This window comes from Takifugu rubripes, chromosome 19 (assembly GCF_901000725.2).
Source record: "Takifugu rubripes chromosome 19, fTakRub1.2, whole genome shotgun sequence".
NCBI classification, from domain to species: domain Eukaryota; kingdom Metazoa; phylum Chordata; class Actinopteri; order Tetraodontiformes; family Tetraodontidae; genus Takifugu; species Takifugu rubripes.
In genome coordinates, this window is record NC_042303.1 from 16,517,910 (window position 1) to 16,534,533 (window position 16,624).

At 45.1% G+C, this 16,624-nt stretch overlaps 1 protein-coding gene across 2 annotated transcripts in view; it reads left to right on the forward strand.

The window, feature by feature from the left end:
- Positions 1 to 16,351, forward strand: part of LOC101077966 (nuclear receptor coactivator 3-like) — a 20,080-nt gene extending 3,729 nt beyond the window's left edge. The window contains exons 2-23 of one of the 2 annotated variants that reach the window (XM_029826628.1): positions 4,948 to 5,016; positions 6,659 to 6,763; positions 7,034 to 7,194; positions 7,794 to 7,894; positions 8,056 to 8,230; positions 8,321 to 8,515; positions 8,595 to 8,681; positions 8,869 to 9,012; positions 9,222 to 9,369; positions 9,495 to 10,033; positions 10,228 to 11,189; positions 11,273 to 11,384; positions 11,518 to 11,757; positions 11,912 to 12,127; positions 12,255 to 12,372; positions 12,491 to 12,677; positions 12,770 to 13,132; positions 13,772 to 13,882; positions 13,958 to 14,189; positions 14,283 to 14,475; positions 14,571 to 14,769; positions 14,844 to 16,351. In XM_029826628.1, coding sequence (XP_029682488.1) covers positions 6,678 to 6,763; positions 7,034 to 7,194; positions 7,794 to 7,894; positions 8,056 to 8,230; positions 8,321 to 8,515; positions 8,595 to 8,681; positions 8,869 to 9,012; positions 9,222 to 9,369; positions 9,495 to 10,033; positions 10,228 to 11,189; positions 11,273 to 11,384; positions 11,518 to 11,757; positions 11,912 to 12,127; positions 12,255 to 12,372; positions 12,491 to 12,677; positions 12,770 to 13,132; positions 13,772 to 13,882; positions 13,958 to 14,189; positions 14,283 to 14,475; positions 14,571 to 14,769; positions 14,844 to 14,855 — 4,581 coding nt within the window. In that variant the 5' untranslated portion in view covers positions 4,948 to 5,016; positions 6,659 to 6,677 and the 3' untranslated portion in view covers positions 14,856 to 16,351. The remainder of the gene's footprint in view (positions 1 to 4,947; positions 5,017 to 6,658; positions 6,764 to 7,033; positions 7,195 to 7,793; positions 7,895 to 8,055; positions 8,231 to 8,320; positions 8,516 to 8,594; positions 8,682 to 8,868; positions 9,013 to 9,221; positions 9,370 to 9,494; positions 10,034 to 10,227; positions 11,190 to 11,272; positions 11,385 to 11,517; positions 11,758 to 11,911; positions 12,128 to 12,254; positions 12,373 to 12,490; positions 12,678 to 12,769; positions 13,133 to 13,771; positions 13,883 to 13,957; positions 14,190 to 14,282; positions 14,476 to 14,570; positions 14,770 to 14,843) is intronic. The other variant, XM_011614302.2, reaches the window with a different exon arrangement.
- Positions 16,352 to 16,624: the final 273 nt, after the last annotated feature.

Below are 16,624 nucleotides of genomic sequence, written 5' to 3' on the forward strand. Positions count from 1 at the left end.
AAATAAGAATCATACGAACATCTACGCAGGTTTGCAAACTTCAGGGTTCTGTTCCATCAGTGCGGCTTCCTACACCTCCAAGCTATTTCAGGAGCTAAATGTTGGATTTTGTTTCCTCTGGGGAGTTCACGCCCCACTGTCAAGTTTACAGCTACATCTCTAACTGCTTACATGTGCTGTGATATATGCAGCTGTGACATTAGAGCGTGTACATGGAAACATTCACAGACTGGAACCCTCGCGGAGAGAACTCCCGCAGTCTGCCAGCGCTTAATTGGTACCTGATCCCATTTTTCCTATTAACTTGGTAGTCAGGTATGGTCGAGGTTTAAGGTTAGGATAAAGACACCTGAGCGCGTGTTTGAAGGTGGCATGGCAGTAAAACTTTATATTAATTCGCCGAATATTTGAAAATAACCCGAAACTGTTTGATTCAGCGCTACGTGGTCCCAACGGACGTTCATCTGTCCTCTTATTTATCAGCAGATAGCTCCTTCAGCCGACCTGAAGCAGAGAGCTGCGAGGAAACGGCAGGTTCTATCAGCGGCTGGTTGACTCGCGCTCCATCGCGCGATTGCAAAGAGCTATTTTGCACTTTTGTGACAGTGGAATCTCAAAACCAGTTTGTCAGATTTCTTAAACTGAGCAGTTAATTGGACCAGTGCAGCAGCATATGTGGTAAAAGACGACACAGTCCTACGTGCTCATTAAAGCCAAACCCTTTCGCTTATTACGTGTGGCTTGGAAATTCAGCAACGTGGAATGAACTTCACCTTTTTTTGTCTTCCAAAGTACTCCGGGAGTGGAAAACGTTTAAAGGGGAGACCGGAGCGGCTCGGCTCGGCTCGGCTCGGCTCGGCTCGGTCGGCATCTGCCGCCCTGCCGCAGAGTTGAGCGACTTGATTAGCAGGACGGCCTTAATCACCCAGCAGATGGGAACAGAGCGCAGTGTCACCCAGACAAAAACAAACCCACGATTGGATTACGGCTCATGTGGCGTGCGTGTACGCGTCCGGTCAGAACGAGCGCTCCTCTGATTGTCAGTCCAAAAACAGATTGTTCTCCACTGTCGGGCCACACAAGCTCCTTTGCGGCCCGGCTCCCCGTTTGCCTTTCAGCTCTCGGCGCTCGTGACCCCTGCGTCCCGCCTGTCCTCATAAGTCACCGAAACACGGTTTTAATAGTGTTAACCTGAAACTGAGCGACATGTGGTCGATGTGTTGGTGGCTCTGACAACTTGTCTTAGCAAAATGATGCAGAGAATAGTGGGAACAACGTGTCTTTAGCTGCCCGACTCGAATCTTAATCTACAATTACGTGGCTCCGCTTGCGAAATAGATTTGATTATCAAACATCTTAATGGATGCAGGAAGCGAGGTGTCGTTTTGTTTTAATTCGGCCGTTTAGATTTTGGATCATCGGGAGCTTCGTGGTTCCCGTTCAAAACTCCATTTCTGGAATTTTCATGCCTACGTTCTGTTTTCCAGTTGAAAGAAATAATAATAATAAAAAAAAGGTAAGTAGTAAGTGGGTAAAAACGGGAGGAGGGATATGGTGCTGTTGTGGAACTGGCATCAGACCGTCTTTTGAGTGGAATTCTTTGCCGGGGTCAGAGTTCATATGCATCAGCGTGGCTCTGTGATTGGCTGAGGAAAGGTGAAATGAAAACCACAGTAAACTTTTGACCCCGGCACAGGAGCTGCGCAGGAACGCCCAGCCCCTGCTCTGGCGTGGTGGAACAGAGCCTGCTCTCTTCCTGTGTTTACTCCACCAATCCAGCAGGGACTGTGGGGGAGGGAGGGCACATGCGGAGGGAGGAGAGAGAGAAAATGGGCAAAAGGGAGGAAGGGAACGGCGAGAATATCGTCGGAGCTGGGCTGCGGACTGAAAATGAACGCGCTTTTATTTATTTTTTTTCCTTTCCGGAGCGGCACAGTTAAACCCTGCATCGGCAATTCAACAATTCGGCGTCTTCCTTTCCTTCCGAGGTCATTTTAAATAGATCGCCGCGATCTCTAAAGGTGTATCCCGGCACAGAAATCCGTGCGGTTGGATGGGATTTTTGTTTCTAAAAGGTCTGCCGGTATTATCAGAGGGGTCAAAGTGGAAGCAGAACAGTCCCAGCGCTCTGCTCCTCCAGATAAAAGCCCGTTTTGCCATTGATTAATGAACTAATTTCCATAATATTAGCCCTGTGTTATCACAGCCTATAGCCTCGTATGCAGGCGTGAACAATATAGTGACCTCATTGTTATCAGTCCTTCATAAACAATATAGAGAAGAAATAAAATGTGTGTTGGATGCACAGATTGTGGGATGGATATCTCCGTGGGTCTGACTGCGTTGCCTGGCTTTGTCTCTATTAATGATGGATAGTTGAGGGTAATGCATGTGCAGAACTCTCTCTCTCTCTCACACACACACACACACACACACACACACACACACACACACACACACACACACACACACAGGAATTGGCCATCCCTTTGTTGCCAACTTCATTTATTTCCTTAGGTTTTTAGACACATTTTATGTGAGGGGTAAAGGGGAGATTCAGCCTGTGTGTGTGTGTGTGTGTGTGTGTGTGGTAGAGAGGGAGTGATTTGGACTCGAGTGGGGGATGTTTTCTCGGAGAGAGAGAGAGAGAGAGAATGCAGTTCTATTGAAGCTGTTTTTCTCTGCTTTCCCTCCACACCGCATTTATCTCTATAGTTCGGTATGATCGGAATGTTTGCCGCAATTTATCTGCATTTTGACATAACTATTTATTCGGTCTCTCATTAGTGCATACCATAACCAACGCACCCAAGTAATTAATATACACACAGAAGTGTGTTAAATTAAACGTTGCCTTGATTCTGCCGGCGACTCCCCAGCTTCTTTTACCCTATATAAAGTTTCGCTAATATTCCGACCGGTGTCACTCATTTTTGCAAATGTCAATTTGGGTGAAAGTAATCAGCTGATGGAACGAGTGGTATCATCCTGTAATTTGTTTATTGGCCTCACAAAGTGCTCTCACAGGCCTTGTGGGGAATCATGTGACGGCCTGTTCCTTTCCCATGTGACTCTTTGAATAGGCTGATTTTCTGTAAGATGTGACAAATATAACCACACAAGTGTACAGACCAACATTGCTACTTTCAGTTTGATTTATAACGCTTTTGTGGGGCATTTTTGGAGGGAACTCAAATGTACCGTCTCATCCTAGGCTAACAAACCTAATGCTACACTGTTCACTTGCTCAACCCGGTATGCTGAAATTAACTGTACAGTTAAATTCTTTAACATTAGTGTCCCTCTAAAGTTGTGTTATTAGTGTAGTGGTTTGTGTTTTCTCTTTTCCTTTAGTCCCGAGCTCAGGCCGAACGCCTCTGTTATTACTTTATCACCATCTGGGTGTGAAATGAGTTTGGCTTGATGCTTTTCTGGTGGGACTTAGAAAAGCAGCTGAGCAGTATGTTTCCACCACATTACCTTAATTTCCTGAAGAACTGTGCGGCTTCTTTTTAATCACCGTTCTGTGAGGTGGGAACTGTGATGGTAGCTAATAACAAGCTCTGGAATTAGACCAGGTCTCCAGTAGCGTGCTGTTTGTCCTTCTGTGGTGCATAGATTTGCATAGGAGACTCAAAAAAGCTGTTCTTTCTTTTTCCCTCCCTAAAATAAAGAAAGAAACCACTTTATATTACATAAAAACAGGGAGGATAATTAAATAACAGGCAACAGCTCACACTGCAGGCTCCTCTCTCTCTGTCCGTCTATGTCTCTCTCCCCAGATGAGCGCGCGTTTTCATGCCTCAACAAACAAGCACATTTTTTATAGAAACGACACATGTTTCAAATGAGCGGCGATTCGTAATAATCGGCACTTAAATGATGAAGATGGAGAGGATGCACCAGAATCATAAATGTAAAACGTGGAAAAGCATGTTTTTGGTAACAAGTGTTGGCAGGAGCCGCCTCTGATTAAACCGTGTTTGGACAGTTGTCGGTAAGGGAGAGCTTTTCTCTCTTTTGTATTAAATAATTCAGCTGCCGCATTAGCTCAGTAACAGCCCAGCATGTAGGATTTATGGCTTCAGTGGTCAGACTGAGAGAGAGGGTGGTACGCTTGTAATGTCTGCGTTGTTAATTGGTAATAACAAGGCCTGACTGTGGGCCACATTTATTTCAGCAAGTCTGATCACAATTTTTGTTCCTGCAATTGATAATATCTGTCATGAAGACTAATTTAACAATAGTTTTATATCTGGATTTGAAAAGCATTAATAGCACATGTGATATTTGTGATGCTCCTTGTGAAAATGTGCCTAGAAATGCTTCAAGGTAATGCGAACTTATTATTTGCAACTTCCATGTTCAAATGTTATACGTGTAATTCCAAAGTGGTAAAAATGTAATCAAAATGTCCGCGACCTGCTTAAGAGATTAATTTCTGTCGCATTGAATTAAAGCTTATCCACTTTCTCTAATGAGAACACACAAAACCCCAGAGAGCCCTACAGTAATTCTGAGCAGCATTACAGTGATGAAGGCTGTGGAAGCTTAAATATGTTATGCGCATTGTTTTAATGTTAGAATAAGCACTGAATATTATATTGCATCCACAGTGGCGTCTGAAGTGAAGGGAGCTTTTCAAAAGTAGGAACTAATGTGACCGTCAACATAAAAATAATATGTTAATAAGGTGGAAGAGTGGCCACATTTCCAGGAAAGGGAAGTGATGACGTAGTGGAACAGGCTGAAGGGAAGATGCAAACAGGATGCCGTCTGCTGCGGCTTCCTGTGAAGTTTGAACAAAATCACATTTTTTCCATGCATTTCTGTGAAAGCAAAACAAGAGCTCGTGCATTTTTATTGGAAGCAAAACAGTGCCAGTGTCATATTGGAGCACACGTGACTCAGTGTCTCACTTCATTGCATTTTCTCTTTTGCTTTTAGGAGATGGAGACACCTTGAAGCAATACTACACCCCTGGATGGTGCTTCACTGGGGCTGGTCGAGGTCAAGGTGAGTCTGTGGGTTTCGAAACTCACATGTTCACCACATTTGGCATCTTAAGAACATCTTTAGCTGTGGAGGTTTGTGTTTCTCACACTAGCAGGTGTTGTCTATGTAGTTTGGAGCAACACAGGTGGTCACTGAGCAGGTTTCACTTGTCACATGATTTGACTTGTCACTGACACATTGCATGACTTGTTGTGACTCTTTTGTGGTCTTGTTGGGCTGCTGCTCACCATTTTGCCCACTGACCTCAAGATGTTTTCTATTTAGCTTGTCGGTTTTTATACTCCAGTAATGTGTCACTTAAACATCAGTGTGGAGCCCTGTGTGCCTAAAACTCGGCGTTCTTATGTTGAGGAGGACTCAGAATTGGTGTATTGTAGAAACTGTTCTACACAACTATGCATTCTTTGTTCTGAGAAAGACCCCCATGCACCCCCCGGCTCTCTCACAAGGCTGACGTCACATGTTTCCAGCGCTGCAAAGGTGAGGTTTACCACATAAATTAGGAAGGACGGCAGCTTTGGTAAAGGGTGAAAGATAATATACATGCATCTCACATTCATGTCTGAGACTTTGTGCTCTTCTAATAGTCGTAGTGGTTGACTGGGCTGCATGTCCTAGCTTGCTGTTGCTGAGTAGAAGTTGCATAATAACTCCATCCACTATGCTATTTTCCAGTCTGGAATGAGATGGTTCCTTATTAAAGAGTGCTTCTGTGCACCACACACACACTCATACACACGTTCGGGTGTGCTGGGGCTTTGTGTGTGTTTGTGTAGGACTTGGAAAAAGCTGCGACCTTACAGACTGAACCAGGCTTTCCTCTGTCGTGAACTCTGAGGGGTCAGTGGCAGGGCAATACCAGAGCAGGAAAACAAGGGCATGGTCCTCAGCCTTCTACTGCTACACCCAGGGAGGAAGGGGAGAGGGAAAGAAGGGAGGGGTTGTCTTAGGATGGTAAGAGGAAAACTGCAGCTCAAGCCGATTGGAAGAAAGACCGGATGTAGCCTAGTATGGAGAATGCAGAGCAGAGGGAATGCGGAAGAGGGATAATTCTCACTAGTCTGAAATGCACCGTTGAGCCTTTCCTGGATTGCTGCTGTGCTTTGCAATTTCGCACATATCTTTTTTTTTTGGAAGCCTCAGTTGTGAAGCAAAGAGGCAGGCTTGCTCTTCCTTACATGCCTGAACCTGTAGTGGAAACGGAGTGTATACGCTGTGTGCTGTGTTGGGTAGTATCATTCCAGCGGTTGGTGCCTGAACGCAGGATGACCCGTCTCCCCTGAGGCTCCCAGTCACATCATCATCATCATCAGTCGCTCCTCGCCGCGGAACAGATGAGATTTCACTCCTATCAAATGCTAAATAGGAAACACGGCTAGATAGGCCACCCTTATAAATATCTATGAATAAAAACTCTGCTGGTGTTATGGAAGCCACATCACTTGGAATGTGTGCAGCTGTGGGATTTTCAGGCTTTGAGTGTTTTTTGTTTTTTTTGTGAAGAAATGGCAGCAGATGTAATCAATGCATCAATCCTGCGATCAGATTGTACCGCACACACGAGTGTAAATGAAGACACATTTTACTCTAATTTCAGCCTGTATATCTGCCTTTAGAGTGTGCGATGTGTGTGTGCTTTCAGCTGCTGATATGCTTTGAAGATGAGTGGTATAGGGGACAACTCGTTGGAGCCGTTGTGCTCTGACCGCAAACGTAAACTGTCCACCTGTGACACTCCAGGTTTAGGGTAAGTGCTGTAATATGTGTGTTAATCACATACACACACACACAATATCTATATACGATGCATGTTTCAGTGCATGTGTCTTATCATTATCTTATATCATTCCTCTTTGCCTAACTGACTGTAAACACCCCTGTATTCCATGTAGTATGTTTTTTTTTCTCCTGCAAAATATCTAAATCTCAAGCATGGCTGTATGGCGTGCATATGGACCAAGCATGGGGAACTCATGTTGTCATGGTTACACGTCTAATCCCTTTGGCGCCCTGGCAGGTGTGACAAGCGTCGGAGGGAACAGGAGAGCAAGTACATCGAAGAGCTAGCTGAGCTCATCTCTGCCAACCTCTCCAACATCGACAGCTTCAATGTCAAGCCTGACAAATGCGCAATCCTCAAGGAGACCGTGAGACAGATCAGACAAATCAAAGAGCAAGGTAGCAACGCTGTCCAAGTTACACTGTGAATAATGCACTACATTACAAGGGGGACGCGATCTGGGCCGATTGTGTCAGGTCCAGTGCTACAGTCAGATGTCAAACAGTGGTGGAATGGTGTGTTTGTTTTCAGGCTCATTCAGTCTGACGGGCTGTTTTTGTTGCTCAGAAAGTTGTACAGTTGTAATTAAGGGCAATACTTGATTCTCATATCTCCAACAAAACCCTTCTCAAAGGATTATTTTGATGGGAAATAGACTTACAAAGCCATGTTATGTTTTGCCATTTTGCTTAGCACTAGAAATAACCTTTCTATGCTCAGAGGTATCTTTCAAATCCTCCAACACATGCTCATCTTAAAAATAGAAAGGCATGCTAGCAATGTTTCTGTGGCCAATGCTGCCACCAGCTGGCCAAGAAGGAACTGTCATTAGCTCGGGGTAGCCAAACTGACCTCAGTCATGTATGTGGGTAATGTTGTCTAGAAGAAATAATATCTAATGTGTTATATGTGAAATGTTACCATATATTTTCTAAGATATAAAAAAAAGCCAAACGATGCTTCATTGCTTCCGTTCTGTTGCTTCAACTGTCCCCAGGAAAGAGCGCATGCAGTGATGATGATGTACAGAAGGCAGATGTTTCCTCCACTGGTCAAGGGGTCATAGATAAAGACCATCTGGGACCGCTTCTCCTGCAGGTCAGCTTGGGGCCCATTACCCCAGGACAAGAGATTAACACCAGCTACCTCATGTTTCCCGTGCTGGGATATGCTGTGCAGACATTACTGGCCTACTAACGTTTTAGTAGCCGGTGTTTGTTTGAAATGAATCTCTTGAATTACCTTATTTCTCTTGTCAGGCCTTGGATGGCTTTCTCTTTGTGGTTAATCGTGAGGGCAGCATTGTATTCGTCTCGGACAACGTCACGCAGTACCTTCAGTACAAGCAGGAAGAGCTGATCAACACCAGTGTGTACAACATAATCCATGATGACGACAGGGAGGAGTTTCATAAGAATCTACCCAAGACAAATGGTGAGATGTGGTTTGAAGTACAAATTGTTTTACAAACTCCAGTTGATGTCATGAGCTAAAGCTCATCTACTGTTTTTTTCCCTTCAATAGTTTCAAATGGAGCACCGTGGGGTGGAGATACACCCCGACAGAAAAGTCACACTTTCAACTGTCGAATGCTGGTGAACACAGTTCATGGTCAGAGTCATGGGCTGTCAGAAGAAAGGCCACCTGGGGGGCAGCGCTATGAGGCTATGCAGTGTTTTGCACTCACTCAGCCTCGTGCCATGATGGAGGAGGGAGAAGGTAACTAGTAAACTCTAGTAACCTTTTCAGTGTTCTCCTCAGGTACGAGCCAATGATGTCTTAAAATGTCTTTATGCAGATTTGCACTCGTGTATGATTTGTGTGGCCCGACGCATCATTGCAGTGGAAAGGACAGAGAGATTTAGCACTCGTCATGAACTGTCGGGTAAGCTTTTGTGATGTTACAGCGCAACTAAATGATTACTAATTGATTGATTCTACTAATTGATTGAAACTGTACAGTATATGACAGGACTTCTCCTTTCATAATAATTAATCAAATGCGAGGATCTTTAAATGACTACCCCCGGACGTTACTGTATATACAATCCTAACTCTGCCTCTAATTGCAGGTAAATTGGTGGAAATAGAACAGCAAGCGTCTCTTCACACCACTATGCGCCCTGGTTGGGAGGACCTGGTGAGGAGATGCATGCAGATGTTCCTCCATCGCAGTGAAGGGCAGTCATGGTCCTACAAACGCCACTATCAAGAGGGTATATGATTACATTCCAAATATGTGATTTACAGTATTCCCATCTCTTAGTGACATTCACTGATATTGATGAAGGCTTTGATTATATGACATTTTAATTTTCTTTCTCCTGGTTCGAAGTTGCTGCTAAAGCCAACCTTTCATTGGCATTTGCCATTATTTTACTGTTATCTGTAATTTTTCAGATTTTAACTTTTGTTTTTGTTTCAGCTTTCCATAATGGCCATGCAGAGACCCCTCTGTACCGCTTCTCCCTCTCAGATGGCACCCCGGTCACAGCTCAGACCAGGACTGACCTCTGCAGGAACTCCAGCAATAATGAGCCCCACTCTTTCCTCTCCACACACTTTCTACAAAGGTACAGATGTTGTAACAGTTACAAGTACCTACATTTATTCCTCAAAAATCCAAATATTCCTACTGTGTTTGCGTGCTCCCAGTTTTCCCTCCCTGATTTCTGATATTTATAAAATTGTCATACAGGGAACAGAACAGTTATCGTGGAAACCAGGCTGGAGGTATGCGGCCTCAAAATATGGCCGTAAACAACCCAAACCAACAGATGGGGATGGGTCCTGGAGGGGCCATGGCAATGAATAGAGGCTACAACATGGCCGACCAGGGCAACATGTCTCAAAGAGGAATGCCTCCTTATACTGGTGGCAATCGCATGAATCAGATGAATCCTATGCATCAGATGAATCAAATGAACTCAATGGGTCAGATGAACTCCATGCATCCGATGAACCACATGAATTCCACGCATCAGATGAACATGGGTCAGATGAATTCCATGCACTCCATGAACCAGATGGGCCACCATGGTATGCAGCAGCAGCAGAATCAGCATCAGCAGATGGGTCAGTTCCATGGAGGTGGACCTGTGACTGGAGGTTATGGGATGGGAATTACAAGCCCCACTCAGGCCAGCCCAGGGATTAATGCCCCTCCGCACAGTGTCATGAATTCACCCAGAGTAAGAGGGAGCCCCAAAATGGGGGCCAGCCCTTTCTCTCCTGGAGGTATGAACCAAAGTATTTTTTTTAAAATATATACATTTAAGTTCAACTCAGAATTAGGAATCTGACTCATGGCATGACATACACTCAAAAGTAGTGACTGACCATGTGACTGTCACGGTTCTATTTTAATCCACAATTTAACCACCTGTTCTTGAACTGACATTGTGTATTGATGTGGTTATCATGGTTCTTAGGTATCAATTCTCCAATGAGCTCCAATCACCCTGGTAATTCTGGAGGTGGAGGAGGAAGCACCTTTTCCAGCAGCTCCTTGAATGCCCTCCAAGCCATTAGTGAGGGTGTAGGTAATCCAATGCCCTCTCCCCTCACCTCACCTCCCCCCCAACGGCCTGACAGCTCCCCCAGCATCAACTCCACCAACCAGGTACCAACGGGACCCTGTAAACTGCCACCTTACACAGATTCCAAGAGTCCAGGCAGCTTATTGGGAGCTGGAGGAGAGCATCAATCCCAGCAGCACCCACATACCCCTGTCAGTGAGGTGCCTACTGAAAAGCCAGACAGTCAGGCCAGAGAGGTAGGAGTTCCTGGAGGAGAATCCGGTAGGCGTGTCCCTGACAGTAAGACCCACAAGAAACTTTTGCAGCTCCTCACCTCACCAACAGATGACCTGGTGCCTTCTAATCACCTACCAACATCTGGGCCCAGCTCCACACCCGAAGCTAAAGATGGAGCACCTGCTGTGACCAGCCCCTCACCTTCAGGAGTTTCTTCCTCCACCGGTGGAAATCACAGTACTGTGTCATCTTCTGGTGCTGCTGGACAGTCAACCAGTCAGTCGCTGCAGGAGAAGCACAAGATCCTACATAAGCTCCTGCAGAACGGGAACACTCCTGACGAAGTGGCTCGGATCACAGCCGAGGCCACGGGGAAATGTGCTACAGATTCAGCGGCACAAGACCCAGTCACTGTGGGGACCAGGGGAACAGACTTGAAACAGGAGCAGCTGAGCCCCAAGAAGGAGAAGCCCAATGCCCTCCTTCATTACCTCCTCAACAAGGATGACTCTAAAGAAGGTGGTGATATCAAACCAAAGCTGGATGAATTGGAAGGGAGAGGAGTTCAGGGTGCAGGGGTGACCAGCTCTGACCCCCACTGCATGAATGGAAAGGTCAAGATGGAGCCATCTGATGAGGTAAGCCTGTGTCTAATTTATCACTTGAACTTAATATCGACACAACTTTGTTTTGTGATCATTTTTAAAATGTGGTTGTTTAGGCAGAGACGCTGGAGAACATTCTCGGTGTCCCGAGAAACAGCTCTGCATTCTACCCTGAACCAGACTCCAGAACAGGGAAGGAAGTGGGAAACAAACCTGACAGTTTACACGGTGTGGAAGACAAATAACTTGTCATGCTTTGCATTTATCATCAGACTCAACTTTCATTATTCATCGATTGTAGAATAAAACTCTGAAAGTCTTTAAAATGTCCTTTAAAATCTTGGTCCTGGCTGTTATGCAGAGGGGGAGAGAGTCCCAGTGCCTGCTGGTCAGCGTGTTGCCTACCAGAGAGCCTTGTCCATGGATGCCAAGCCCATGGGTGGAGAAGGACCAGTGGCAGTGGGGTTGGCTGGCAGAAGAAATGCTCCTTGTCCCACACTAGTTAAACAGGAGAACGTGGAGGCCCCAATTCGAATCGGTGGCGTTCCAAATGGATTTCCAGGGGGAAGTGGCGTGTGTCCACCCAGAGGCAATCTAACAAGTAACTGCAATATGTTTGCGTGTTCATTCCTTTGATGATCAAGTCCCCAAACTGTACTACACGGGGGTATTTTGTCCTCAACGGGCTGTAGTAAATCAGTTACTTTTAAAGCCCGAGTTTAAATGGCTAATCGTTTTGATCATGTCTCATTCAGGGGGTTTGGGCAGAGGAATGGCAATGCCTCAACAACGGCCTCCCATCTCAGGGCCTGGGGACTGGGGAATGCCAAGATCAGCTGGCAGTCCTGTAGTGAGACCAGGACACCCTGGAATGCCTGGAATGCGTGCTAATTCAGGACCAATGATCAGCCGTTCTAATAGCCTACCTGGAAACACCAGATCTATGCTGCAGCAGCAGCTAATGGACATGGGTATGTCTGTGTGAGCAGCTGCAACTTATAAATGTTTGAAGCCTCTAAGAAGTGCTACAGTATCTGATGATGTAATGTTTTTATTTTGTTCTCCTCCCCGCTTCCCTGTCTGTTCCCACTTCTGCAGGTGCCAATGAAAACAGTATGGGTATGAGTAGATTTGGTGGACCTGGTCCCCCTCCCCAGTCCCCCTCATGGCAAGGTCCTCCGCTGGGAGTGGATGGACCTCAGAGAAACACAAGCAGGTAAAGAATTTCTATACTGTCTCTATATTTGGTGTAAATAGAATTGTGTTTGATTATTTTGCTTTTAATTCCATTTTAAAGCATTAAAGTGACCGAGTATCTCTATTTTCCATGGTAGGGACCAGTTCGGAAACCCGTTGGAGGAATTATTGGGGCCTCTGACCAGCAATGAAGGCCAGAGTGATGAAAGAGCTTTACTGGACCAGCTCGATTCTCTTCTCAACACAGCAGATGTTGGTGCCCTGCAGGAGATAGATCGAGCTTTAGGAATCCCTGAAATAGTGGGCCAGGTACATCAGACACGAGTGTGTATTCTATTTTCAAGTTAATAACCAAATTTTCAATATCATTTATTCGGGAAAGTTTATCCAGCTAAAGTGCGACATCTCTTCACCAGAGCCAGGGACCTGAAACCCGCCTCGGAGGTCTCGAACAAGGCCATGCACCCTGCCCATCTGCAGAGTCTTTCCCTGGCCAAGACGCCTCCCTAAGCATGGATCAAAAACCCAGGTATAACCAAGGCTATCCGGGACCTCCAGGTCCTCCCCCTGTAAGTATGCAGCCTGGTTATGGTGGCAATGCAATGCAAGGGCAACCACCTGGAGGCTTCAACCCCATGATGAATCAAATGGGCCAGACGGGGAACTTCCCTGGCATGGGAGGCATGAGCAATCCGAACGCCAACATGATGCGGCCTCGCATGATGACGGCTACGAAACCTCTCAGATTACAGCTCCAGCAAAGACTACAAGGACAACAGGTAATCTTCCAACCAGTACGTTTACACGCACAGCTTAATCGAGTGGTGCTCATAAAGTCGACTTTGGCGTCTGGTCAGAATTCAGTCCTTGTCCCAGTTTAAATGGACCTCAGAAAATCGGATTAATGGCGTGAACATGTCCTCTTTAACACAAGCTGGTGATAGTATGGCCACCCTTTCCAGTTGACTATTACATCACCCAATAAACTACTAGAGTTGAACAACAGGAAGATGGATGATCCTACAGCTCTGTTCATCTTATACCTGCCATTAGGACGCACACTGTCCATTGTTGTGTTCGTCTGTCACTGACTTTTTGGGATTTTTTTTGTTTTGGGGTCATATGCTAGTGGAGGTCTTGTGGAGCACGTGCACATGCGTCTTGTAGTTTAACTCTGATTAAGGTGTAGTACATGCCGAAGAAAGACGAATTTCCAGCCTTAGTCACTGAGAAGGACTCCAATGTTAGTCAAACTATCGTGTTTACATCCACCTCAGTTTTTCAGTTGTTGTCGGATTAAGACAATACCGTGATTTGTTTTTTCTGTTGTGTAAATGTAGTGAGTATCACAATTGTTGGTGATATGCTTAATTATTGCAAGCATTAATAAGCTAAATGGCTTTGCTCTCTGTTGGTAGTTTATGAATCAGACAAGACAAGGAATAAAAGTGGAGCATAATCCTGGAGGAAACCCTGCCATGCATCCAGGCATGCAGCCTGGCATGCAGCCTGCAGGCATGGGGGGTCAGGTATGTAACATCTAATTTAATGTAAATACATTGGCTCATTTTATTTGTGGACTAATTATGGATGTTTGTCTGCAGCCTGGTTTCCTGAATCCTCAGATGGTGGCTCAGCGCAACAGAGAGATGATGACGATCTCTCAAATGAGGAGACAGCAAATGATGATGCTGATGCATCAACAAGGGCAAGGGGCAGCAGGGGGCTTTAACCCCCCTCCAAATGTCACTGCGCCGGTAGGCATGGACGGTCCAGTGGGAGGGCCTGCCATGAACCAAACAGGACAGCAGGGCTTTAACTATGGGGCTAATTATGGTGAGTTGCTGGTTAGGTTGATTTTCATCCACTTCAGGATCTTTATTTCTCAATTTATTGAGTGTTGAGTTTCTGTTTTTGTTGTATTTACAGGAATTAACCAGCAGGGGGACCCATCGTTCATGGCTCCAGGAAGCAGCCCACCGGGAAACGTGATGCAGGGACGGATGGGAGGTCCTCCTCAGAACACAATGATGCCTGGGGTGCAGGGCAACCCACAAGGAGGGTCCATGTACCCATCTGGAGACATGAAAGGGTGGCCACAAGGGAACATGCCACGGAACAAGTATGTCGGATCCAGCTTCCTCCAGGACAATTTTTATTCGTCCTTGCATCAGCAGATTTTCTCTAATCAAAATGTCCCTTTTTTGTGGTTTGTAGTTCATACTCGCAGCCACAGTTCCCTCAGCAGGGTAACCAAAACCAGTTTGGGCCTATGATGATGAATAACGCCATTGGTGCACCCGGGCCGGTCAGTGGCGCCGGTGCCGGACAAATGGGTCAGATGCAAGGACAGAGGCAGAGCCAGATGGGAATGAACCCAATGGGAATGGGAAGAATGCCAATGGGTCCTGATCAGGTAAGTGAACAGGGGTAAACAGGATGTCTGTGAATATGATGTCCTCCAGTCTGATCACATGTTTTGTCTTGTAGAAATATTGCTGAAGAACTGAGAATCCTGAGCTTCTCCAACCCGGGGAACTGAGCCTTGAGGTGCTAAACCCACGTCAATACACACAGTCGGATCTCTCCAGGAGAACATGTGACACAACATCTTAAAAGATGTTTCTACGCGGACAACCCTGGTCTGAGCGGCATCCCCAGCTGAAGTGTCGGTGTGCTGCACATGTACCGGAGCTGCCTGGCGGTATTCAGCGAGCAGCCTGCCGAGTGGAACTATGGTACAACCGGCCGGGGCTGCACTTTACCTGGAGCAACCTCTGTGTGGAGCAAAGACTGATGCAATATTTCTTCATCTTTACCGCCTTATTAGAGATTCAATGCCTTCACAACTATAGGGTTCTCTTCTTTTTTGTCTCTTTGTTTGCATCTCATTCTCGGAGTTAATGGAAGCTTAAAAGCACACAGTTGACTTCGTTATGCAGATCGGAGCAATAACTCCTGCCTCTGTGCTTTAGACTAACAGAGCATTGCAACCTCTGATATAAGCAACAAAATGGTACTGCAGTATTAGACGGCCCAAATGTCCTCTGTGAATACAAAATGTAAATATTTCAAAAAATATATATATCAAACATGCTTTTAAAGGCCCATTATTGCACAAAGTATGAGACCTGGTTGTATTTTTGTGTTTAATAGGTCAGTACTGTTTTTTTAATTATTATTTTTGCATAATAATGCTGGCAGGTTTGGATTTTTCTCTCCATTATACTTTCAGAATGCTGTCTTTTTTTTTTTTTTAATGAAAAAAGTCATGTTTTAACAAGGCACTTTTACTTGTGATGGGTTAAAAAAAAAAAATTCAGTTGTAGAATCAGTTCAATTCTGCCCACTTAGTGGATTTTATGGAATAACACGACTCTCCTGAGCTGTGGGAGGGGAGCTGAGGGAGGTTGTTGGTTCAAAAGCCGACCCGACGTCAGCAGTGTTCTGGCCCTCTCGGCCGTTTCCTCTGCAAGTGTATTTTTATTCACATCTTCTCAACTGTAGCATCTCTCTAAATCTATTTTTTCAACATGCGCAGTCCAAAGATATTTTTCCACATGTCTGTATAATTTCTGGTGTACATTTTTAAATGTGTTATATTAGTCTAATGGTAAATGGGTACATATCATGAATCTATTATGGTTATTTACTGTAAGTACAAAGGACTTATGGCACAGTTGTTTGCATTGTAAAAAGGGCTGGAAACAGAACTACAGCTCAGTTTTTGCTCCAGGATAAAACCCTAAGCATGTTTTTTTTTTCTTTCTTCTGTGAATAAAGAAATCCAGGATAAGATATATCTTTCATAACTTGCAGGAAATAAATTAAATGTCCCAATTGTGTTACTTCAGGAAAAGGGAACTTTGTAGAGTTTGAATGAAGGGCAAAAAGAGGCGTGAGATCCTTTTGGTTTGAGATAAGCTGTCATTTTACAGGATGTATATTACAAATTTCTTTCTGTTTATGGATGTAAATACAAATTTCTATTTAAACAACCATGTGTGTTTCTTTGCCTCCGTCTGGCTTATATCAGAATCCTCACTCTGATCCAACACCCCTGACAGCCGAATGAATCACACGGTTCTGTTTTACATCTAATCTGTCAGAAAATGCTGCTTTAGGTGGATTTTTCTTATTACACCCAGTTTAATATCAAGCCAAGTTGATATGCGTGTTCTCCAGGAGAGGCGGTTACTAGGCAACTTGCTGCTGAGAACACACTGAAATGCATCAATTATCTTAATATTGTGCCTGGATGCTGGAAAATG